Below are 26,354 nucleotides of genomic sequence, written 5' to 3'. Positions count from 1 at the left end.
CAGGTGACATGTGTTATCTCATTTTGTCCTCATGACAACTTTTTTAGGAAGGGAGATACTAACTTCTAAAATCTCCCTTTTACAAAGGAGACAATCAAAGCACTGAGAAGTTAAGTAACCTGCCCAAGGTCACACAGCTAAGAAGCAGTAGAGACAAGATTCAAACCTATGTAATCAGGTTCCAGAGCCCGTGCTCTCAACGCCTCTGCCCTAAGTCAATAAATCACAACAGTATGAGAAATACAGTTCAAACAAATTAAAAAACCCACAAAATAATGTGTTTTCTAGAAGTACATGTGTAAGCGTATATTAGAATAAGTACTCAATGTGAAGAAGAAAAATGAAACCACAAAGCTGAATTTGTGATATAAAATATATACTAACTTAAAGAAAACCAGGTCTCTGCATCTCCACATACATAGAGAACTGTCTGGAATGATATTTATTACCCTGATGAGTCGTCATCTGGAAGGCAAGGGCTGGAGCCAGCTCCAGGAGTGGGGCTGGCTGTCTAAGGGGACTTGAGACCTATCTGTAATGTTCTAATTCTTTTTACAAGAAGAGTATATTCGTGTATTATGCATAATTAAAAATTAATAATGCCCCGAATAGTCTACATGGACATATACTAAAATGGTACCAAGGACCATCTCTGGGTGGTGAGATTTTCTTAGTTCTTTTCTATAATTTATAAATTTTCTACCAAGAGAAAATATATGACTTCAGAAATCAAGGCGGGGGAGGAAGGAAGGGAGCAAAAAGAAACAAATGTATCGTTATTGCCCCAAGATGATGCCCCCACCTTCTCCTCCTGGTCGTCTCCCGTTCGTTCTCCCAGACCCACCAGGATGTCCTGGTCCCCAGCCCCTTCCCCCAGAACAGCTTACTCCCCACTCACTGCGCTCTGAGCCCCACAGTGGTGCAGACTACATTGCCCCGTTTTGGATGGATATGTGGGCTTGGCCATGAACTTCTCCAGGGTGGGCCCTCCGTGCTGGCCTCTGACCTCCCTGCAGGCTTCACTCCAAGCCCTGGTCCATGGGCATCAATCAGTGTTGATGGAATTTACATTGTTCAGAGTCCTTCAAAATAGAAGAGGAGAGGATCCTTCATGTCCACCTTTCCCTCCCCACCTGGGACCCCCTCTGAGTTCCAAGGGTCTTCTGACTACCCGTCCCACCCCCATGTGCCTCCAAGGGTGCATTGCCAAGTCCACTGAGCACCTACTATGTGCCAGACACTGTTCTTGACACTGGGATTGGCCCACAGTGACATGCCCAGTAAATGGCAAAGACAAGGATTGACCCCAGCCTTCAGATGCCATATCTGATACTGACCCCAGATCCTCAGACCCCAGACCCATCAGTGATTAAATTCATGGTTTTGTTAGAGTCCCCACAGCACTCACAGTTAATTTCTCCAATGTGGTTATTCTAAAGTCTACAGCAATTTACTTCACAGCCGCCGTTCACTGTTCTTGGGTCTTCCTTGACCGAATAAACACTTAAGGTAACAAGCAGAAGAAATGAGGGAATGTAGGTCAGATTTCATCTGAACCTATAAAGCCAATAAGGGGATTATTATATTACTTCATGGGCTAAGTAAAAAAAATTATGCATTTTAAACTATAATTATAAGGCATCTTTCATGATAAATATATAATGGCTTATGAATGGTTTCCTTCAAATAATGTCCCTGTTTCCAAAGAGATAGAACTTTAATTCACAAGTTTGCTTGTCTGACTTTCTAATGTACACACCCTGCCAATTAACATCTGCAGAAAGCAAGGATTTTTCCGTTAGTAAAGTCCCTGGCCCCATGGAATGTGCATTCTGTTAGGGGAAGTTAGAAAATGACAGGTGCTCAGGAAAAAAATAAAGCTGGGAAGGGGAATGGGGTAAGTTTCTGAGGGGGGGACAATGAGACTTGAAGGAGATGATGGAGGGAGCCACTGACAAAGCATCCCAGGCACAGGGGACCAGAAGTGCAAAGACCCTGAGGCAGAACATTTTTGACAGTCCTGAGGTACAGGACTAGGCAAATGGAACTGGTGGGAGGGAGTCATGTAGGGCCTTGTAAGCCAACATAAGTACTTTGGTTTCTACTCCAAGAGAAGTGGTGAGCCATTGGAGGGTTTGGAACAGAAGATGAGATGTTCTACCAGGATTAGTCCGGCCGCTGTGTTAGGAACAGACCAAGGTTCTAGCTGCACTCACTTGAATTCTCTTGAAGCCTCTTGAAACATTGTTGTTATTGCTATTAAGTATTATTCATATTAATAACAGTTGTGGAACTTGGCTTCTGTCCAAGACTGAGCTCTGAATAACCATTTTACCTGGGCCCAGAGGGACAGGGAGGTGGCACAAACCTGGAAACCGAGTTTTGGGATTATTCACCATCCTCAAGGTCAGCCAGCATTCAAAGTCACCATAGCAACAGCTCCGACACTTCCGGACACTGAGGTCCACAGCCCTCCTTGCTGCTAACAGTCGCTGGAGGGCCCTGCCTTGGGCTTATTGTATCGCTTTGTTCTTTCTGTCAGACAAATTTGGAAAATACTGCTTTAATACAAGATGTTCCCATTTTATGGCATCCTAAATATGTCTAATTATCTCCAATTGTACTATGAAATTCTCAAAAAAATCTTCACAAGATGAATTTAACTGTGCCTGACTATAACTTATAAATGCATTGCAAATAGGACTTTTGGTAGTAGGGAAATTGGGGACAAAGTTAATGTCCTAAAAATTCAAACTAAGGCTTTAGAAAAAAGGGGGGGGGTCACTGCTTATAGCAGTTTATGCTGACTCCGAATTGTTTTCCCAAGGGCCTGTCATCTGTGAACTTAGAACTACTTTCTAAGATCTGAGCAAAGCAAATCTGATTGTCTTAACTTTTTGATGCGCTGGTTGGTTGACCAGTAAGACTAAATTGGGATTTCCCGCAGAGTGCAATGAACCAAATTACCACCAGGTGGCAGCAGACATCCATTAAAAGTCAATCCCTTTTTAAACTGTAGTCCTCAGACTTGCAGATATGAACCAAAGAGCTGAGATCTATGGCATTGCGAGGGGGAGTACTTAGAATTCTGGGTAACCATAGCTAAATTATGTTGCTGATTTTTAAAAAACGTATCCAGCTTTCAATGTACCTACGATCCCCTGCCCCCCAACCCCTTCCCCCGGGGACTTACTAGATAAATGAACCAGTTCTCAAATGGGGATTATTTTGCGCCCGAGGGGACGTTTGGCAATATCTGAAAATATTTTTGGTTGTCACACTAGGGGAGTGCTACTGGCATAGGGTAGGTGGAGGCCAGGGATGCTGCTAAACACCCTGCAATGCACAGGACGGCTCCCACAACGAAGAATCTTCTGACCCGAAATGTCAGTACTGAGCTTGAGACACCCTGGATTACATAACAAAGCCCTGCTTCTGATGAAGTGAGACTGGGCTCCCTGGGTCTCTACTTTTCTGTAGCCTGGCCCCCTGTCCAGGGAGGAATCACTCAGTGATGCTGCAGCACTGAATTGTGTGAGGACACTGGAAAACAGATCCCATCGCTGCCTGACTGTCTGATCTCCTTGGATCTTTGTCTTTCACTATTTTGGAAAATTCTCAGCTATCTTTTTTTCAAATATCTTTTCTATCCATTTTTTTCTCTCTTCTCCTTCTGGGATTCCAGGTACACATATATTGGACATGAGATATTGTCACACATCTCTTGGATCCTCTGTACTGTTCTTTTTTCTCCACTACTTTTTCTTCTTATTTAACTTGCGTAATTTATATGGCCCTCTCTTAAAGTTCACTCATTCTCTCCTCAACTGCCTCAAATCTACTGAGGAACCCATTGGAGTTATTCTTTTTTTGGACAGTCCTATTTTTATTTATTTATTTTAAAAAATTTTATTAAAGTATAGTTGATTTACAATGTTGTGTTAATTTCTGCTGTACAGCAAAATGACTCAGTTATACATATATATATTCTTTTTCATATTCCTTTCCATTATGGTTTGTCACAGTATATTGAATATAGTTCCCTGTGCTATACAGTAGGACCTTGTTGTTTATCCATCCTATATATAATAGTTTGCATCTGTTAATCCCAAACTCCCAATCCATCCCTCCCCCACTGCCCCTCCCCCTTGGCAACCAAAAATCTGTTCCCGTTGGAGGTATTCTTCACATCTTACTATTCTTTTTAATTTCTAATATTTCCATTTGCTTCTTTCTTAGAGCTTCTCTCTCTCTCCAGAAATTACCCATCTGCTCTTGTAAGTTTTTCATAGAGTTATTTAGATTCCTACTTTTGTAGTTCTAACACCTGGGTTATCTCTGAATCTGGTACTACTGACTGCTTTGCCCTTTTAGTGTGTTTTTTCCTCTCTCCTTTTTTTGTGTGTGTTTATAATTTTAGATGAAATGCTTAACACCCTGTGCAGGGGGGAAGAAACTGAAGTAAATAGTGTTTATGACTGGGGATGGACATGCCTCTTCTACTAGACTGGGGCTTGTGCGTGTGTGTGTGTGTGTGTGTGTGTGCACGTGACTGTGTGTTGGGGGACTTGAGGCAATTTAGTGAGGAGTTGAGCAGAGCTTGGGTTTTGCTATGGTTCTCTTAAGTGCACCACCTGCTTCAAATTCTTTTTGTACTACCTTGTGCTGAGGGGGAGGGCTTGCTGAAAGGTTTCACTCAGTGTTCCTGTTTTGCCCTCAGTTTTGGGCCAGCCCTGTGCTCCTGCCCCTCAGGGAGTCTCTCTCCACACGTTCTTCCTCCCCCAGTGGTGGATTTCTGCTGCTCAGTACTTACTGCTTGATAACTTGGTGGTGGAATCCAGGGGCGGGTTCTTGTGTCCTGGTCCAGCCGCAATCTTAGGCAGTCCCTTGGTCATGGACACGGGGTTTTCTCAGTGATTCTCCCCTCCCCTGCAGTAAAAGACCTTTAATGATTGGGACCCAGGTTAGTTTCCTGTCCCTTTCCCAGTAGTAGAGGGTTTTTAAATTTTCCTTTCCCTCAGCTTCAACAGGTCTTCCCCAGGGCCCAAAGGGGAATGGGTTTGCTGCCTTTTCCCAGTGGTTAAGGGATTTTGTTTCTTAGGGGGAGAAGTGTCTGGGCAGGGCTTCAAGCCTGCATCCTCTGGTCTTACTACCTGTTCCCAATATTTCTCACAGGTCCCTGATAGAGGTCCACGGAGAAGGGCCTGTAATGAGGCCCTGTCCTCTCCTGTGGGTCCGTGGCTCCTGACGATTTTATACTCTCATACTCACCTATGTTTGGCCTTTAGCCCTCGATTCGAATTTTAAGAGTAATTGTACTCACACATATGGTGACTCCATCTTCCACCTGTCTCCAGACGGTAAGCCAGTGTTCACTTCCCATCTCTCCTTCAAAATGCCTGTCTTCCCCGAGATTTCAGGGTAATTGTTTGCCTTGCAACCTCTTTGAATGAGTCAGAGAAAGTCATGATTTTGAGGGTAATCCACTTTTTTCTTTCTGTTAAGGTGGGAGTGGCATTCCTTAGAGCTTTCTATATCCCAGGAGCCAGAAGTCACCCCAGGGATTCTGAAAGAGTCAGTTTTCACGTGACACTTCAGGGACTCACTTCAAGGTGGTCACTGCTTGGACCTGATGTGGTCCAGGCTGCAGAAAGGGTTCAGAGGAATTGCTGGAAGAGACGGCCTCAGGGAGGGGCCTGGGAGGATACTGTGTAAGTTGAAGAAAGAATTGTAGACCTGTGGGAGGGTCAGTAAGGGCCACACAACAGTGCCACAGTGTCACCATGGCAAGTCCCCCTCCTTCCCACTCCAGGTACATCCTCGGTCTGTGCCCCCTCCATGTCTACAGGCGGCTCCACATGGAGGAGAGGGACACTGCCCTCTGGTTCCCTCACATCCACTTACTGGAGTTGTTGACGGCCCAGAGACATGGAGCAGATGCAGTGTCCCCCTCAGCCCCTCCCAGGGCCCAGCCTACTGGACTCTTCCTGTCCAGAGGCCAAGCCAGAGCTGCCCGAGTCACCTTCCTGCCAGTGGTGCCCTTTCTCATCCTTCTCTTGCTAATGAGGATGACTTAATTCCAGCCCAAGACAAAGACACTGACTTGGTCTCCAAAAGAACATTTATTTCCAAAATTGAGGCCACAGAAACAGAAATTCCCCCTCCCTGACCTCTGCTACTCCCATCAGATAATTCCCCAGCCTCCACAATAAGATGCCTCTTAGGCCCACAAACACCTTCTATAGAATACCCCTGTCTGGGGTCCCACAAGCCCCCAAGGCCAGCTGAGCCTCCCGTTCACAGCTCAGCATGTTTTAACTGGGGTGGCTTCTTTGCCGCCTCCTTGGACAGGAGCTCGTTCCAGAAAGCCACTTCCTTGTCTTTCAGCTTCTCGGCTGCCTGGGTGGTGATGCCAATCTGAAGGTACCCTTCTTTCTGGTCATATACTGGCCAAGGGGGAAGCCCCTCCCCGTTGGGATTCCTGGGAACAGAGTCACATAGAAATTCCCCAAAGCTACTGTGTGGCCCCAACAACCCTCAGAGATTGTCAGGGACCCCTTGGCTTCATCTCTGCCAAAGGCTCATACGCCTCCAGAGACAGGAGGCTGACCATCTCCTGGGCAGCCTGTCCACTGAGGGAGCTCTCACGTCAGGGGCCACAGGGCGGGGAGTTTACCCAGCACACGTTGAAGCTCCTCCCACCCAGCAGACACGCCCTGCCCCTTCCCAACCCTGCTCCGTCTGTGCCACCAGCTCACCCGTTCCGAGCAAAGTTGGCCCAAAATTTCATCACCATCTTGCTGAGATTGGTCTCCTCTTCTGAGGCACCATCTGTGGGGAGGAGACAAAGCCATTGCTATTCAGAGTGTGGTTCAGGGGCAGCAGCAGCCCTTGAGAACTTGTTAGAAATTCAGAAACGGGGCCCTTACTCCAGACCTACTGAGTCAAAACCGCATTTTAAGAAGATCTTGGGTAATTCAAGTGCACTTTAAGCTTGACAGTTACTGACCTAGGTCGGGCTCAGTGAAGGGCTGGGTCACAGGGCCATACCCCAGGGTTTCTGCTACAGTAACCCCACCTCCCAGGATACTCTCCTTTGGGTCTTTTTTCAATCTCCTATATCCACACACATTTTCATGGAATCTGAAAAATAACCAAGCTGCAAGGCCCCCAAAGAGTCACCCAACCAGAAAATGCCCAGAGGCACTGCCATGTACAGCCCTGGGTTGTGTCACACACAAGTTGTCGGTAACTGCTGAGGGTTAAGACATTGAAGACATCTGTGAAAAGTCTTTCTTTAAAATATTATACTCTTAAGTGTATTAAAATATTAAAAGATACGACTTTTAGATAGATGGATGGATGGTTGGATAGACAGAAACATAATAGTCCTGATTCAAGGTTAAGAGCAATTCTCACGTACCTTCTGATATGCTCTTGTGAGTGCGAAGTGAGTGGTGGCATTCTAGCCCTGAGCAGGGCCCTGCAGGTGACCCACCTCCTGTCTTACTGATGCCCAGGTCTGGATCCTTAGAGTGACCATGGAGGAGGGCGCAAGGATACACATTCTCCACCATGCACATTAGAGCAAGAGAAAGGTTAGGACCCTTTGTCCTTCAACCCTGTTATGGTGAATTCAGGAAACAAAGACCTGGAGAGAAGGAGGAACTTGCCCAAGGCCACCAAACCAAGACTTGAACCCAGATCCCCTAACTCCAAGTCTGTAGTCACCAAAGGGCCATCACCTTTCACAAATGGAGCCCCGAAGACCGAGCAGAGCTCATCCCCATGGTCCCCCATCACCATCTTGGGTTTCATGGCTGATGAGAAGGGCGATACTGGAACTCATACATGTAAGTGGGGGCTCCGGCAACTGGAAGACATGGATTCATGCACAGTTCACTTCAGCAGACGCACACCTGGATGGTATCAAGGGCTCCAGAGGTGGGTGGGAGGGGCGCTGTGAGCAATCAGGAAATTGGGGGCATGCCTGGTCCTAAGTGAACAATATTAACAGAAGTTGCCTGTTGTGAGAAGCAACTGTGTGCCAGATCCTGTGTGTCCCTGCAGGAAGCCCCTGGTTATCAGCATAACAGAGAAAAAGACTTTTGGAAAAATTTCATGATTTGATTAAGGGTGCCTAGTTGGGGGAGGTAGAATAGGATTTGAGCCAGGTATTCATTGAATGAATAAGTGAAGATTGATTGAATAAATCAATGAATGTTGAAACCTTGGGTAGATCCATTCAAAATAACTACAGGGGCATTAGGTCAACTCACATAAGCCCCTTCTGATGCATTCATACACACAGGACGTCTATATGCACACACTTTACACTACCGTATTTCATTGCTAACAGGTTAGTCTTCATTCCCTTGGAGAATACCTGCAGCCTGACAGTGTCTTCTATTATGCCCATTTTTGAGCATTTCTGGTGTTTTTCACACATATTCCAAGAAGAGTGAAGTAAATCCAAGTTGCTGGCCTGAAAGTGCAGATATTTAAATACAAGCCTATGCAGAAAGGGGACAGTCTATTCCTTGTGTCTCGGGAAACCACAATTCAGCATTTCCTTTTTCTCTGTCATCTCACAGGTCTTGCTTCCTGCTTGGCCCGGGGAGTGGTGGCGGAAGGAAGAAGCGGCCGAGGAGGGTACAGTTCCTCCCTCCTCCTCTCCCCTGCCCCTATGCTCACCACCCCCTCTCTAAGCCCCAGGAAGATGTCAGTTTTCCTGCTGATGCTTCAGCAGCGTCGCCCATCTTGCTCCTTCAGGGCTAACTCACGGGCCACCCGCCTGGGGAGCTCTGTGCTCTGCATTGATCATTATGCCCAGAGCGACTGACTCTACCCGGGAAGGGTCAGGCCACAAGTCAGACTGGCAGGAAAATATCACACTTTTTCCCTTCCTGGGGACAGAATCACATTTGGAAAATGCAGAAAAAAGGAATAAGAACAAAATGATCACATCTAATCCCACTGCTCAGAGAAACCTGTTAATATTTTAGCACTTATCCGACTTATGTATATAAAATTAGGATACTATTGTATATGTTATTTCATATGGCTATAATAATTGCTTCATATCATTAAATATTTGCCCACAAAGTAGCTTAACAATATATGCTATCCCCACAGGAGGATGTAGAATAATCTATTTAATTGCCTCTCTCACCCCCCATCATTGCACTGTGGTTTAGCAAGAGGTGTTTTTGGAAGAAGCAATCCTTCTGTGGTCCCACAATCCACTTATTAAACAGTTGTTTCAAGGTCAAGCAGAAATTGCTGTAAGGAGGGGTTTTATCCTTGGCTCTGCCACTCAGAAGTTTTAGAATGGAACTCACAACCCAGCCAGAGAGGAAAGACCTTTTGTGAATGAGAGAACTTAATTATGGCAGCATGCTGCCCAAAATATATTCTCCTTCTTTGTTTCTTTTTGTTTTTTTTTTAAGCCTTCTGCCTTAAACCTCTGAGATTTATTAAATTCCTGCAACCACAAGTCTTCAAAATAAAGTAGGCACAGAATTGAATAATAACATTTAAGAACAATAAGAAAAGCAGAGGGAAGGAAAGCTAGCAATCAAAAATACGCAAATTAAAAGTGTGATTTTTTTTTTTTTTTGGTTAGGAGGGGCTTATGAAATTAGCAGCATTATTTTTTTAATTAATTAACTAATTTATTTTTGGCTGCATTGTGTCTTTGTTGCTGTGTGTGGGTTTTCTTTAGTTGTGGCGAGTGGGGGCTACTCTTTGTTGTGGTGCGCGGGCTTCTCATTGCAGTGGCTTCTCCTGTTGTGGAGCATGGGCTCTAGGTGCAAGGACCTCAGTAGTTGTGGCACGTGGGCTCAGGAGTTGTGGCTCACAGGCTCTAGAGCACACGCTCAGTAGTTGTGGGGCATGAGCTTAGTTACTCTGCAGCAGGTGGGATCCTCCCAGACCAGGGCTCGAACCTGTGTCCCCTGCATTACCAGGCAGATTCTTAACCACTGCACCACTGGGGAAGTCCCTATTTTTATTTTTTAATCTGAGTATCTCAACTGAGAGAATTAAGAAATCCACACTCTTAGAAAAGGGAACTCCCTGCACTGTGGTGGGAATGCAAATTGATACAGCCACTATGGAGAACAGTATGGAGGTTCCTTAAAAAACTAAAAACAGAACTACCACATGACCCAGCAATCCCACTACTGGGCATATACCCAGAGAAAACCACAATTCAAAAAGACACATGCACCCCAATGTTGACTGCAGCACTATTTACAATAGCCAGGTCATGGAAACAACCTAAATGCCCATCGACAGACGAATGGATAAAGAAGATGTGGTACATATATAAAATGGAATATTACTCAGCCATAAAAAGGAACGAAATTGGGTCATTTGTTGAGACGTGGATGGATCTAGAGACTGTCATACAGAGTGAAGTAAGTCAGAAAGAGAAAAACAAATATTGTATATTAACGCATATATGTGGAACCTAGAAAAATGGTACAGATCAACCAGTTTGCAGGGCAGAAATTGAGACACAGATGTAGAGAACAAACGTATGGACACTAAGCGGGGAAAGCTGGGGTAGGGGGTGGGGGTGGGGGTCTGATGAATTGGGTGATTGGGATTGACATGTATACACTGATGTGCATAAAATTGATGACTAATAAGAACCTGCTGTATTAAAAAAAAAAAGACTAAAAATAGAACTACCATATCACCCAGCTATTCCACTACTGGGCACATACCCTGAGAAACCATAATTCAAAAAGAGTCATGTACCAGAATGTTCATTGCAGCACCATTTACAATAGCCAGGACATGGAAGCAACCTAAATGTCCATCGATAGATGAATGGATAAAGAAGATGTGGCACACATATACAATGGAATATTACTCAGCCATAAAAAAACCCGAAATTGAGTTATTTGTAGTGAGGTGGATGGACCTAGAGTCTGTCATACAGAGTGAAGTAAGTCAGAAAGAGAAAAACAAATACCACATGCTAATGCACATATATGGAATCTAAGAAAAAACAGTACTGATGAACCTAGTGGCAGGGCAGGAATAAAGACACAAACGTAGAGAATGGACTTGAGGACACGGGGTGGGGAAGGGGAAGCTGGGATGAAGTGAGAGAGTAGCACTGACATATATACACTACCAAATGTAAAATAGATAGCTAGTGGGAAGCTGCTGCATAGCACTGGGAAATCAGCTCCATGCTTTGTGACGACCTAGAGGGGTGGGGTAGGGAGGGTGGGAGGGAGGTTCAAGAGGGAGGGGATATGGGGATATATGTATACGTATAGCTGATTCACTTTGTTATACAGCAGAAACTAACACACCATCGTAAAGCAATTATACTCCAATAAAGATAAAAAAATTAATTAATCAAAAAAAAAGAAATCCACACTCTTATACACTGGAAAGCAATTTCACAATATGTATCAAGAAATTTAAAATGCTCCTACAGGCCCAGGCTAGTAATTAAATCTCTAATAACCAATTCTAAGAAAATCATCAGAGATTTGGTTAAAGATTTATGCACATGAGGCTGAGCATAATGTTTTTGTAGCACCAAAGTATGGGCACCCTGCCTAAATATCCAATAGGACAGGAAGACTAAAGTAAATTTTAATGTATTATTCCATGAAATAATGGATGTTTTTTATGAGTTTTTGCTGACATTGAGGAAATGCTTAAATATAGGATTCTGTGAACAAAAACATAAGATAAAATTAATATTTAAATTATATGTAAGATATGGAAAGATTAATAGAAGAAAATATGGCAAAAATTTATAGCAGATTCTTCTAGGTGGAGGAATTATGAGTGATATCTAGTTTCTTCTTTATGTGTTTCCATATTTTCAAAATGTTTTACAACTGTAAGATGTTAATTTTATATTCAGAAAAGTTCTCTTCTATAAAAAAAAGAGTAAGACAAGTACAAAAATTTAAAAAGGAAATAATAATGTTGATAAAATCTGGGAAGTCCAGGGAAAAAAGATCCTGAATGCAGTCATGAGATTCAGATAAAACACAAGTCCAGGACGGCTGGGTCAACAGACAGTGAGGAAGAGGAAACCACATGTATCGAGAGACAAAGCCAAGTTTGTGAAAGAACAAATTTGACCCCAGGCAGCCCCTGGCTGAAGAGTTTCATCAGGACCCTATGGAGGAGGGAGTGGTAACCAGCACCTGTACATGACTGTCCTGAATTTTGGGGACATGGTAGGTGAACTGTAGCTAATTTTTATTATGCTTTTAAAGTCCCCAATTCTAAAACCCTTCTAGCACAGTTAGAGAGAGTGGTCTGGATCAGAGAACCATTTCCTGCCTTGCAGACTAGGTGAAGGATAGCTCCTAGAAAAGGAAGGGTCTGGTGAGGACCTCAACAAGGCACCCCAAAGGGACACCTCCTGTTCGGGTGAGCTCATCCATCCTTTACCTCACATCCCCCCTACACAGTCTTGGGATATGTTGAAAGGTCCTGTGATAGACCCAGCACACACTGGGATGGAACAAGGCCAGCTGCAGACATCAACATTCTCCAGACCACCTGCCCTACACCTCCCCCTTCTCACTCCTTTCAGCTTTCTTGGTCCCAGACAACACTCCTGGTCTTACTCTTGGCCTCACTCTACCCCCAGCTCCACTGGTTAACAAACTAGTTTGCAACTAGCTCTGATCTTGGAAACCTTCCAAGACCTATCTTCCAAGATTTCCCCTCTAGCCCCACAGACCACCGCAATTCAAGTAAGGAGCCCTGTGGCAGAGGCTGTCGGTGCCTCCCCATATCCCCTGCTTCCGGGCACGTCAGCCTGAGTTCCACCTCCTGCATCCACAGCTCTTTGCCTGAGGTCTTTGGCAGCCAGAGACCACTCTGCCCATGTGTGTAGCAGGTCAAAGCACCAGGGAATTAACTGCCCTTGGGAACAGCCTTCAACCAATGTCTTGACAAAGTTGGAGGATAAATACCCCAGCTCTCTTGCCACTCTCTTGGGATAACCCTAAGATATGTCTTTCTCAGAACTCCCCAGCTCCAGTTGTCCACAGTGGATGCTTTCTTGACAGTGCAGGGTGGACTGGCTTCCTCTCCATTCATGTCACTTCTCCACTCCTCTACTGGTGTTTCCTGGGATCACCCCCCAAATAAAATATTTGTATTTGGATCCTTTCCTTGGAGTCGCTCCTGGTGGAAACCAAAATAGGACAGTGCCCCCTGACTGTCCCCAGGCCATATAGAATGGACCTTGGAGTTTCCACATATCTTTTTTTAAAAAATAAATTTATTTATTTATTTAATATTTTTTGGCTGCGTTGGGTCTTTGCTGCTGCGCGTGGGCTCTCTCTAGCTGTGGCGAGCAGGGGCGTTGTGGTGTGCAGGCCTCTCATTGCAGTGGCCTCTCCTGTTGCGGAGCACGGGCCTTAGGCACGCAGGCCTCAGTAGTCGTGGCACGTGGGCTCAGTAGTTGTGGCTCATGGGCTCTCGAGTGCAGGCTCAGTAGTTGTGGCACACGAACTTAGTTGCTCCAAGGCATGTGGGATCTTCCCGGACCAGGGCTCGAACCCGTGCCCCCTGCATTGGCAGGCGGATTCTTAACCACTGTGCCACCAGGGAAGTCCCTCCACATATCTTTCTATGCTGAGCATTAGGAGAGAATACAGTGTGAAGCTGGTGCAGTCAGTGTCCTTCTCCTGTCCACTTTCCATGACTCACCTCTGTGGTGACGGGCCACATTCACAGATGGGACACCAAACATCCCATCTGCAATCAGGTCCAGGAACAGGTCTTTCCTTCTGGCAGGGTCGTCCGTCCCTCCTAAATACTTGTCAGCGGCCACCGTGGTCAGTTCCTCAGGGATGTTCTGAAATAGATCAAGAGTGAAAGTGACCACCCAGCCCTAGTGAACAGCATGGCTTCTCCAGCCAGGGAGGAAGGCTTGCATTAATGGCGAACCTCTCAAGTTCTGCGCAACCACTTCCGCCCACTCCTGGTGGTGAGGTGGAAAGGCATAAAAATGCCTTTTTATGGAAAGGTGGCATAAAAATGCTGGGAGTAGAAACCCCCCAGCCCCAGTCTTCATTCTGCCATTAGTTGCTCTGCAGTTGTGGACAAGCCTCTTCCCCTCTTTAGGGCTCAGCCAGTTCCTGTGATTCCTAGACTCTTACAAGGATGGGGTAGGACTTCCACACGAGTGACGTGGCCGTCTTCTGGTCTAGCTTGCCTTCAGAGAATGAGTAGCCCATGAACTGTTAAAACAAAGGTTAAGCAATTGTGAATCATCCGGTAACGGCAAGAAAAACCGAAGTGACCAACACACCAAACCAATGCAGGCTGAAGGTCACTTTGTCATGTCTTGATGGGCATGGGTCTTTGAGGAGTTGGGCAAAATCAATGAATCAAATGGACTTTTATATTTAGAAATCAAGGAGTACAAAGAAGATAAAGTAATTGTTAAGGGAAGCTGCCCCAGTCTTTGTGTGTATGTATGTATATACATATGTGTGTGTGTATGTATATGCATACATATATATATGTATATTTAGGCTAGAGTCTCCACAGTGGTCATCAAGACAGAGAGGGAAGGTTTCAGCCAGCCAAGTGTTGAAGTAGAGGGCTCTGGGGCAGATGACACAGACCTCACAAATACCCCGCCTGTGTCAGATAACTGAGAAAGCCCCAGATTCTGCCATTATGGTTTTGGTCCTTTGGTATAACCTCTGAAATCATTCTGAAGACCTGCAGAACTCTGCACATAACAACTGCATCAAAACTCTGCACTAAGTGACTTCACCAAACTCTAGCACAGCCACAAGCAGCTTAAGGCCATGTCCCCAGGATGACCCCAGGCCCCCTTAAAAAGCTCTGTGCTGCCAGGAAAATTTACCGTTTGCTCTAGCCAAAACCTGGTGATAGGCAGGTAGGTCCCTGAACCCATTCGTAGAACAGTTACTTTAAAACCTTGTTATTATAAATCCTTTCTCTGCCCTTTGAGATGTAAATCTACCACACAAAACTGTTTCCTCAGGACCTGAGAGCCATCTCTATGAAAAGCAAACATTCAGGGGGTAATTCTTGCTCTCTCTTCCAGTCCCTGTGGAAAGATAAAGGCCTAATTTCAGCAGGAGCCTTGCTTCTACTTACACCACGGCCTCCTGTCATAAAGAGAGAAGAAGTTTGTTTCTTCTCCAGATAAATGCCAGCCAACAAATCTAGGTGGCCCAGTTACACGGATAATCCTCCCCGAGCCCCCGGCCTTGGGTTCAGTTCACAATTGATCTTTTTCCTACAGCAAGGGTGTATCTGAATCAAATCTGTTACCACTTCAACTGGTGTCCGGCTTTGTTTATCTTTGGCAGAAGGGAAAGTACTTCCTAACTTTTAGAAGTCAATTTTAACTCAGGAGGAAGCAGGCTCCTTTGAATCTTTCCAGTTAGATGAATGAGAGTGTGAGGTGTGGGTGGGTGGAATTTATGGAGAAACTATGAAAGCACCAAGCCCAGGGAAGAGGCTGCAGGTCCCAGGCCTCACTCTCCTTAACTCCCAAGCCCCTTCCCCTTTCCAGGCCTTGGGTTTCTCATCTGCCCAATGATTATCTCTACCAGCCCTCCTGGCACTGACATTTCAGGATTCTTGGATGGGAGGACAAGCAGAGAGTGTGTGGGGATGTGGGTCCCCAGGGCCGCACCACCCAGATGACAGCTGGGCCATCGTGGAGAAGGTTTCCACGGAAACGTCAAGGTGTATGAAGGTCCCCGAGGTGCGTGCGTAGAAGGAGGGATCCTGTGACCAGAGATGGGAGGGGTGATGTGACGGGCAAGGGAGGCGAGTCTAAGAGGCCTGCACTTTCTCACCATCGGCAGAATCCAGCCACACTCCTGCTCGTTGATTCCCACGACGTAGGGAACGGGGGGGAAATTCTCTTCAGCCAGAATCTCTTCGGGCGTCTTTGGCAGCAGCACTCCGTCAAGCACGGTGGGCAGGAAAGGAAAGCTCTGGGGAAGAGGGCAGTGTTGTGTCCATTATGGTTGCCAGGGTCTCCTGCCCGCTAGTCACTTAGTAGCCCTCTTGGTTACCAGATCAACTCTCATGGTATTGCAGGGCTTGTGTTCAGGTGATCCTTATTTACTTGATAATGGCTCCAAAGCCCAAGAGTAGTGATGCTAGCATTTGGATATTCTTTTAGGGTACCTAATTTATGAATTAAACTTTATCATAGGTATGTATGCGTAGGAACTGAAACATAGGATATATAGGGTTTGGTACTCTCTGAGGTTTTGGGCATCCACTGGGGGTCTTGGAACTTATTCCTCGAGGATAATGAGGGACTACTGTATTGACATGGCCACAGATTAGTAGCAACCGACTCACATGTCACCACCTGGGAAGCTGGTTTCCGGTATAGTTATAGTTCATATTTGGTCACAGTGGTCATTAGGAGCAGGGTTTTTGGAGCCAGACTGGATTTGAAATCTGGCTTTGTCATTTACTAGCTGGTAACTTGGGAAAGTAGTTTCACCTGTGTGTGCCTCCGTTTCCTCATCTATAAGATGGGTTGTTGTGGGGATTAAATTACTGAACACATGCAAAATGCTGAGCACAGTACCTGGAACCTGGAAAGGGCTGAATAACATTAGATATGATTCATTAGCAGTGCTGTTACAGATCCTGCACTGCACACCAGCCCCATGTGCATATTCCCCTACCTGGATGGCAGGTAGAAGTGGACAATTCCTAGGCTCTGAGATGCTATGGCTCCCGGGACCTGCTTCTACTCTGCAAGGACCAGTGAATGACAGGCCAGCTCTAGTTGCCAGCAAGAGAGGTTCTGTCGCATGATTCTGATGCAGCAGGACAAGGCCCTGAATCCTAATCCACTATGGCTGACGATAGGGGAGAAGGGACTGGGGTGCCACTACTGCTCACTTCCAAAGGCTGCACAGTTCAGGAAGGGCTGCTGCAGGAGGCCAGCAAGAGTAGCAACTCATTCTGGAAGGAGGACCCAGGAAGGCCACACAGAGGAGGTGCCTACCGTTGGCAGTGGGCTTTGGGGAATGAACAGTTTTCTAAAGAGTGGGAACAGCATAAGCAAAGTGACAAAGGTGTCACTTTAGTGCTCATCCCAGGAACCTCAAACCCCAAGGGTCCTGGGCTTGGAGGAATGTTGGGGGTGTGCACTAGAGACATGGTCACATGTTGGAGCACGTGTTCTGCACATGCCTGCACACAGTAGGGACTCAGATGTATTTTGAATGAATAACTCCATGAGTGAGGGGATTTGTCTTGTAAGGAAGGTCTGTCTTTTAAGACAGAGGCGGCATGTGTTTACAAGGGGAAATCTGTCAGGACCGTGGGACATGGGATGGGGAGGGGCAGTAGAGAGACAATAAGGGTCCAAGTTGATCAAGGTGGTGTCCAGGGCAGTGTCCAGTGGGGACTGACTGATACCAGCAACAGTAAGAGGGACAGTAAACACTGCTGTCCAGAGGGGGTGCTAGTGGCTGCTCTGTGTGGGCCTCATGTATCACCTTGCTCAGGTCAAAAAACCCAGAGGAGGGAATTCCCTGGCGATCCAGTGGTTGGGACTCCACGCTTTCACTGCCGAGGGCGAGGGTTCGATCCCTGGCTGGGGAACTAAGATCCCACAAGACGCGCAGCGCGGCTGAAACCAAAACCAAACCAAACCAGCAAACAAAAAACTCGGGCCTGCTTCATTCCTCTTCTCCTCACGCCCCACACGCTGTGCATCAGCACATCCCGTCAGCTATTACTTCAACAACATCCATGGACCTGGAGGTTCTCATACTAAATGAAGTAAGTCACATAGAGAAAGACAAATACCATATGATATTGCTTATATGTGGAATCTAAAAAAAGATACAAATGAACTTATTTACGAAACAGAAACAGACTCACAGACATAGAAAACAAACTTATGGTTACCAAAGGGGAAAGGGTGGGGGAAAATTAGGAGTTTGGGATTAACAGATACACATTACTGCATATAAAATCGATATACAACAAGGATTTACTGTATAGCACAGAGAACTATATTCAATATCTTGTAATTACCTATAATGGAAAATAATCTGAAAAATAATATTTATATATATCACTGAATCACTTTGCTGTACACCTGAAACTAACACAATATTGTAAATCAACTATACTTCCATAAAATATATCTCTATATATCTGTATCTATATCTATATCTATCTATCTATCTATCTATCTATCTATCTATCTATCTATCTATCTCCAGGCCCAAACCTCTTCTCTCCACCCACTCTGCTATAGCCTTAGTCCAAGCTGCCATGATCCCGGGCCTGGATTATTCCAGCACAGAGGCTCCCCAGCTGGTCTCCCTGTGCCTGCCCTGCCCCTTCCTTACATCATCCTCAACACAGCAAAGTGCCCTTCGCAAAATCTAAGATCCTGTCACTCCTCTATTCAAAACCCTCCCAAGACTTCCTATCTCACTTGGAATCAAAATCCAAGTCCTTTAAAGGACCACCCCCACCTTCCACTCTTTTTTTAGCCTCAATCCTGTTCTCTCCCCTCACACCAGCCACACTGGTGTGGCTGTCCACACCAGTCTCATGTCCCTTGCTGTTTCCTCTGCCTGGAACACTCTTCCTCCAATTTCCTGACAACTGGCTTCCTCCCCTCCTCCAGAACTTGGCTCAAATGTCACCTCTGCATCCAGCTATTCCCTGACCCTGCTCTGCAAATTCAAACCACTGGCAAATTATCCCCATTTCCCTTCACCAAATACACCATCATCAAACATACTACATATTTTGTTTGCTTGTCTATTGTCTGCCACCCTCACTACAAGGGGGCAGGGGATTGTGTCTGCATGGCCTCCACTGCTATATCCCCAGCTTATAAATCAGGTCCTGGCACAGTAAAGTGCTAATTAAATCTTTGTTGGAAAAAGAACAAATCTTTGTTGGAAAAGCTGGAGTATAACCATCCCAGACTTCAGACAATACTACAAAGCTACTCTAATCAAAACAGTGAGGTATTGGCACAAAAACAGACATATGGATCAATGGAACAAAATAGAGAGCCCAGAAATAAACCCATACACCTACAGTTGATCCTCTTTGACAAAGGAGGCAAGAAAATACAATGGAGAAAAGACAGTCTCTTCAGCAAGTGGTGCTGGGAAAGCTGGAGAGCCGCATGTAAATCAGTGAAGTTGGAATACACTCTCACCGCATACACAAAAATAAACTCAAAATGGCTTAAAGACCTAAATATAAGACATGACACGATAAAACTCCTAAAAAAGAACATAGGTAAAACATTCTCTGATGTAAAGTGAAACAAAATTTTCTTAGATCAGTCTCCCAAGGCAATAGAAATAAAAGCAAAAATGAACAAATGGGACCTAATCAAACTTATAAGCTTTTGTACTTCAAAGGAAACCATAAACAAAACAAGAAGACAACCTATGGACTGGGAGAAAATATTTGCAAACGATGTGACCAACAAGGGCTTAATTTCCAAAATATACAAACAGCTCATACAACTCAATAACAACAACAACAAAAAAACCCAATCAAAAAAAAAAAAATGGGCAGAAGACCCAAATAGACATTTCTCCAAAGAAGACATACAGATGGCCAATAGGCACATGAAAAGAGGCTCAACATCACTAATTATTAGAGAAATGCACATCAAAACTACAGTAGGGTACCACTTCACACTGATCAGAATGGCCATCATTAAAAAGTCTACAAATAACAAGCGCTGGAGAGGGTATGGAGAAAAGGGAACCCTCCTACACTGTTGGTGGGGATGTAAATTGGTGCAGCTACTATGGAGAACATTTCCTTAAAAAACTAGAAATAGCATTGCCATATGATCCAGCAATCCCACTCCTGGGCGTATATCCAGAGAAAACTCTATTTTGAAAAGATACATGTACCTCAATGTTCATGCAGCACTATTTACAATAGCCAAGGCATGGAAGCAACCTAAATATCCATTGACAGAGGAATGGATAAAGAAGATGTGCTATATATATATATAGATAAATAGATAGATAGATAGATAGATAGATAGATAGATACACAATGGAATATTACTCAGCCATTAAAAAGAATGAAATAATGCCATTTGCAGCAACATGGATGGACCCAGAGATTATCATACTAAGTGAAGTCAGAAAGAGAAAGACAAATACTATATGATATCACTTATATGTGGAATCTAAAATATGACACAGATAAACTTATTTACAAAACAGAAATACAGACATAGGAAACAAACTTATGTTTACCAAAGGGGAAAGGGGGTGGGGGAGGGATATATTAGGAGTTTGGGATTAGCAGATACAAGCTACCATATATAAACTAGATAAACAACAAGGTCCTACTGTATAGCAGAGGGAGCTATATTCAATATCCATAATGGAAAAGAATATGAAAAAGAATATGTATATGTATGTATAACTGAATCACTTTGCTGCACACCAGAAACCAACACAATATTGTAAATCAGCTATACTTCAAAAAAAAAAGTCTTTGTTGAATGACTGAATGAATCTCATTTAATCCTCTCTACACCTTTTAAGGTAAGTGTTACTCTCCCCAGGGAGAGAGCAGAGAGGGCAGGACATAAGATGTTGCATCGGAACCTGGCAAAGCATTGGAAGGTGGGAGGGGAGGAAGGAGATGGGAGGCTGCTGTTTGAGTTTTCTGCGTGGCTGGGAGGAGGGTAGTGTCCTCAGGACTGAGATTCATGACTCCTTTCCTCACAGCCCTGCAAATAGTGCAATTTGCACAGCCAGTCACCCCTGCAGCCTCCCAGGAGATCTGAGCTCCTCGTGACGGCTCCTGAAGAGCCCCCATTGTCCAGTTCTCTCCACTCCTCACAGTGGACGTTTCTAGTCCAGCCTTCCCCTAACAGGGCATTTTTAGGAATGTAAACAAGATGAGGGGGTAGGTGGGTCCAGGGGACACAGGGTTGATGACAGAGAGCACTGGACTGGGAGTTGGGGGAACAGGTTCTGTGTGCTATGATTGGTCTTCCTCCCTGTGCTATCCAGGCAATACTCTGTCCCTCTCCTGGCCTCAGCAGGGTAAATGCAAGGAGTTACTATGATTTCACAAGAGAGAATTCTTTCATTCATATGCAACTGGAGCTTAAAGACTTAAAACCTATAATCAAGAAACCAAAGGTCCTTACCTCTCTGGGGTCTCCATGTAAATCAAGAGCGAAAAATTTCTGTGAAGACAAAGGCAGAGGCTGTGGGTGAAAAGTCTTCCTGAGAGCAAAGCTGATCCGGTGAGCTGTGCGTCAAAGGTATCAAGTCCTCCCTCCTGGTGCCACCCTGGCTGGGCTGAAAGGAAGTGGGCAGGGCACCAGCTCCCCTGGGCATGAGTACAGGGTGCAGGTATGGGACGGGGGAGGGGAGCTCTGGAGAGGACTGCTGCTTGTGCCTGCCCTGCCCTGCACCCATTTCCTCTTCTTGTTCCTCCAGGCGAAAACATCCCTATTTTCCTTTGGGGGACTCCCTCTTCCCCAGTCTCACTCCACGATTCCAGGCATCCATATGTGACCTGAGGTGCACCATCTCCCTGAAGACAGGGATAACTTCAGGGATGGACATGTGCCCATGTCAGTTCAATAGAGTTTACCCAAAACTGTTGCTGGAATTATTGGGAAAGAGGGCTTCTAAGCAGATAGGATGTAAGTCTAGGATACTGCTGTTGTCTAACCTCCCCAGGGGACAAATCCGCCTGAGAGTGAAGCCAACACAGAGAGGTAAAAAGCTGAGGGATAGAGACAGAGTCTTGATGATATCATATGTGCATCTGGATCCGGACATGCCTGAAGCCATCAACTCCTGGACTTTTCAGTTAGTTACCTTAAGATTCTGTTACAACATACACCTTTCTCTTCTCAAGTCACTTCGAGATGAGTTTTCTCCTCCTGCATTAGAAAATCCTGACTCATACAAGCTCACTGAAATTCACCCCACTCCACACTTCTCTTTGTTGTGAGTTCACCAAGATTGTGCTCATTTTATTGTGACACTGCAGCTAACAGTCCTGACCAGTATGCAGGAAGTCCCAGTAAGGGTCCCTCCGTTATGGGTTGTAGCCCCGCAATCCAGGTGTGTGTGTGTGCACGTGCACACCCACGTGTGTTATTGGGGAGAGAGGATAATCATGGAAACACTTCCACATGATCTCAGAAGATCTCAGAAGGATAACATGGGCTCTTAGGTTCTCTGGATTCTCCCAAAGTCACCGACTCTCCCTTTATAAGTGGATCTCTTGTGCCACACGGAGAATTGCTGAGATAAATTTACCTCTTTCCAGGCATCAGAAAACAGTTGTGTTTTTATCTTTGAGCACATTGGTCACCTTATTTGAGCCTGAGAAACCAGGATCCAAGGCTACGTTGGACTTAACCCATGGAAATAGAGCAGAGTCCAGTGCTGGAGGCTGGCCGCTGGGGGTCCAGGAGCATCCTCAGGGGTCCAGGGTCCAGACTCTCCCCTTATAAGCGGATCTTATAAGTGGTGATCTCTGGGTATCTGTTGTGCTGTAGCTTCCTGTGATGACCCACTACCATAGCCATCCACCAATCCTGAAATGTCACCTTCTCTGTGAAGCATCCCTGCTTACTATAATGAATGCGTCCCCTCTCTGTATTTCCACCACACTTAATCCACTAAGTATATGGGCGTGTTTCTCCTTGAATAGTTCCTTATGAGCAGGGACTATATCCAGTTATGTCTGCATCACCCACGCTGTTACCCACCCCCATACACTTAGCAAGAGAGATGGTTGGGTGGATGGAATTAGTCAATACTTGGAGTATTGAATTGGGGAGATAAGTGGATAGATGGATGATAGCTAGCAGATTAGGTGATGGATGGATCACTGATTTTAGAGAGATGGATGATGAAATACAGATATATGAATGATTGATAACAGATGAATGAATGTTATAGATAAATTGATATTAGATTGATGAAAAGATACTGATGAATTGGATTCACTGGTGGATGGACAGATGTATAATAAGATGATGAATGAATGGATGGATGAATAGATGGATGGATGGTTGGATGGATGAATGGGGAGATAGACGATTATGTGAGAATCACTACTGAGGCAGACGTGCAGAAAATCTAGAAAATTGGGCCACCACTGGATGATAATTGAGGTGGTTTCTAAATTAACCAAGACAATTGTGACAACCTTTCTGAAAAGCTTTGTTCTAAATAACCCCATTCCCCAAAATTCAGGATGGTAATCACCTCTGAGAATGTGTAATGTTTAATTTCTTAAAAATCTATCAGATTCCACTTACATGAATGAATCTAGGATGGGCAAATTCATACACAGAAAGTACATTAGAGGCTTCCAGAGACTGGGGGGAAGGGGAGAAGGTAGAGTTATGTTTAAAGAGGTAGGGATTTTTTGTTTGGGATGATGAAAATTTTTGGAAATAGTGGTGATGGTTGCACAGTACTATGAATGAAATTAATGCCATTGAATTGTACACTTAAAATGATTAAAATGGTAAATTGTATGTGACACATATATTTACAATAAGGAAAATAGTTATATATAAAAAAGCTATCAGAAAACAATATTGGAAAAAGTAAGTTTTGATAGATATGAGGAGTTATTACACAGTTGTTCCTTACGTTATTATTACTATTTTTAAAATAAATTTATTTATTTTTGGCTGCGTTTTGTCTTCGTCGTTGAGCACGGGCTTTCTCTAGTTGCTGTGAGCAGGGGCTACTCTTCCTTGCAGTGCATGGGCTTCTTATTGCGGTGGCTTCTCTTGCTGCGGAGCACGGGCTCTAGGCGTGCGGGCTTCAGTAGTTGTGGCACGTGGGCTCAGTAGTTATGGCTCACGAGCTCTAGAGCGCAGGCTCAGTAGTTGTGGTGCATGGGCTTAGTTGCTCCGTGGCATGTGGGATCTTCCTGGACCAGGGATTGAACCCATGTCCCCTGCATTGGCAGGCGGATTCTTAACCACTGTGCCACCAGGGAAGCCCCATTACGTTATTTTTTGTCTTTGCTAACATCTGAGATATTCCATAACAAAAAAGAAAGAAGGAAATTCCCCATTCAGATCCAGAGCTCTGACACTGCTCTTGAGAGGTGAGAAACTGTCCCAGGTAGTTTTTCCAGGGCAAGGGGACAGCTGAAATGATGAAGCCTGGGGCCATGTTTATAGGACGGGGAGCTTGTGTGGCTATGAGACTGGATGTACTCACCATCTTCAGCGTTATCTCCAAGAGCTCGTCCTCTGTCTTCTGGCGCAGGCAGTGAACAAGGACAGCCGAGGTGGTGCTTTTACACCCAGCAAAGACAGCAATTTTCTGCAGAGATCACAGGTGACAGCAGAATTCAAGAGCCCTGTCTCCTCCCTCCATCAATAAAGAGGTGTTCTGTTCCAACCTCAATTTCTAAAGTCAACACATGGTAGCAGAATATACTCTAGACCAGTATGTCCTGGATCCCAGACGTGTCAATTATACTCCTCAGCCTCTGCTGCCTTATCTCTGTTCAAGTGGACATAATGATCTCAAAGCTGAACATCTAAAGAGAGGCAGCATGGAGTGGGGCTTGAGAGCATGGAATCCAGAATCCCACTAATTTCAAATCTCAGCTCATCCAATTAATAGCCTTTTGGCCTCAGGCTAGACACTTGCAAAGTGCAGCCAGAGGGGAAGATGCAGAAGGAGGAAAGTCATGCTCCATGATGGCGGGACCACGGAGAGCGCACATGGGCTGCCCAGAGCCTGGTCCGGTGTCTGACATACAATCAATGCTCAGTATGTATTTGGTGAAAAATTAAATAAAAAGGCACATGAAGAAGTAGAGTGGAGAGAGAGAGAGAGAGAGAGAGAGAGAGAGAGAGCGAGAGCACACAAGAATATGAGTCTTGGATTCTTTATTCTGTCAATTTCTGGTCCTGTGTGACAGCAAAATCCAGCACCATTTCTGCCACCTTTGTTTCCTTTAAATAAACTCCCCCTTCTTGACTTAAGCCTGATCAATGGGCTTCTGCTGTTAATAGCCAAAGAATTCTGAAAAACAGTCTCAACAATTTTTTAAATTCTTGGTGTCTTATCTCCTCCCCTCCTGCTTACCAGTCAGTCCCTTTAAGTCTGGCTGCTGCCCCCACCCGTCCACCTAACCAGCTCTCACAGCCCGACGAAATCGCTCCACATCAGTGACTCCAGCGCACACTCCTCAGCAGAGCCTCCCTGTTGCTCACCCTTCCTTGGCTTCCTAACACTCTCCAAATAAAGACAAAGTCCTCACCAGGTCCTCTGCAGCATGGCCCTGCCGATGGCTCCATCCTCACTTCACTCCAGGTTCCGTCTGCTCTTTCTGCTCTGGCCACAGCAGCCTTTCTCGCTCTCTCTCAGTTGAGATACCTGCTCCTGCCACAGGACATTTGCACAGGCTGTTCCCTCTTCCTGGATATTCTTTTCTTACCAAGTAATTTACTGCTCATCCTTCTCATCTCAACTCGTTGATCACTTTTTTTCATGAAGCCTTTCCTGAAAACCTCCCCCTGTCCACTGGACTAAGCACTCCTTTTGGATTCTGTTATGACATCAGGTATCTCTCCTCTATTGCTATTGTCACAATTGATATTTTATAAATTGTGCAATTATGTAATCATTAATCTCTTCCATGAGAATAGAAGCTAGATGTCAGGCTGTACCAAAACTATCTGTTGAATGAATGAATGAAGCAATGAATGAATGAATGAAGCAATGAATGAATTCTCAGGAACCCACCCCAGTCACAAGCCCCCAGGGAGGAACCACTCCAGGCCCACATGGTACAAATGAGTTCACCAGACCTCAGACCCTGAGAGAGGCAAGACACAATGACAGTCCACCAGACACATCCAGCCCAGCACCCCTCCCTTAGGAAATATGGTCAGTGGACCGTGCATGGGGCTGGCAGTCCAGAGTCATGAGTCTGAGTCCGGCTCTGCTCTGATCACTTGCTGACCCTGGCAAGTGCTTCTGCTCTCTGCCCCAGTTTGCTCAGCAGTAGAAGGTGGAGGTGGGATGAGGTGTGTCCTTGCCCTCCCTGATCAGCCACCCTCACTTCTGTGATTCTTTGAGGATGTCAACTGGCTCCCACAGCAAGAAAGACCCCTGACAACTCCAGGAGAGCAGAGCAAAGGGTGTGGGGACAGTCCAGTGTGAGACCTACCTTAGCTGCAGCCTTCACGTCCTTCTTGACCAGGATAGAAGTGAGGGCCACACCACTCTCAGAGATGGCCCGGTGGAAGAGATTCTTGGCCAGGGGAGATAACACCTGGGAGGAGGGTGGCGAGAAAGGGAGTT

General features: G+C 45.3%; 1 protein-coding gene across 1 annotated transcript in view; it reads right to left on the bottom strand.

Annotated features, from left to right (window-relative positions):
* Positions 1-6,109: 6,109 nt before the first annotated feature.
* The window catches only part of LOC137215124 (liver carboxylesterase-like), a 43,639-nt gene continuing 23,394 nt past the window's right edge, over positions 6,110-26,354 (bottom strand). Inside the window, 10 exon segments of the mRNA XM_067719839.1 lie at positions 6,110-6,481; positions 6,759-6,831; positions 7,746-7,829; positions 7,832-7,873; positions 13,711-13,858; positions 14,163-14,243; positions 15,849-15,989; positions 21,194-21,232; positions 24,255-24,359; positions 26,221-26,325. Coding sequence (XP_067575940.1) covers positions 6,298-6,481; positions 6,759-6,831; positions 7,746-7,829; positions 7,832-7,873; positions 13,711-13,858; positions 14,163-14,243; positions 15,849-15,989; positions 21,194-21,232; positions 24,255-24,359; positions 26,221-26,325 — 1,002 coding nt within the window. The 3' untranslated portion in view covers positions 6,110-6,297.

The sequence above is a fragment of the Pseudorca crassidens genome, chromosome 20, assembly GCF_039906515.1.
Source record: "Pseudorca crassidens isolate mPseCra1 chromosome 20, mPseCra1.hap1, whole genome shotgun sequence".
Lineage (NCBI taxonomy): Eukaryota > Metazoa > Chordata > Mammalia > Artiodactyla > Delphinidae > Pseudorca > Pseudorca crassidens.
The sequence above is the reverse complement of the archived record's forward strand: the minus strand, read 5'-3'. Positions and strand labels throughout refer to the sequence as shown.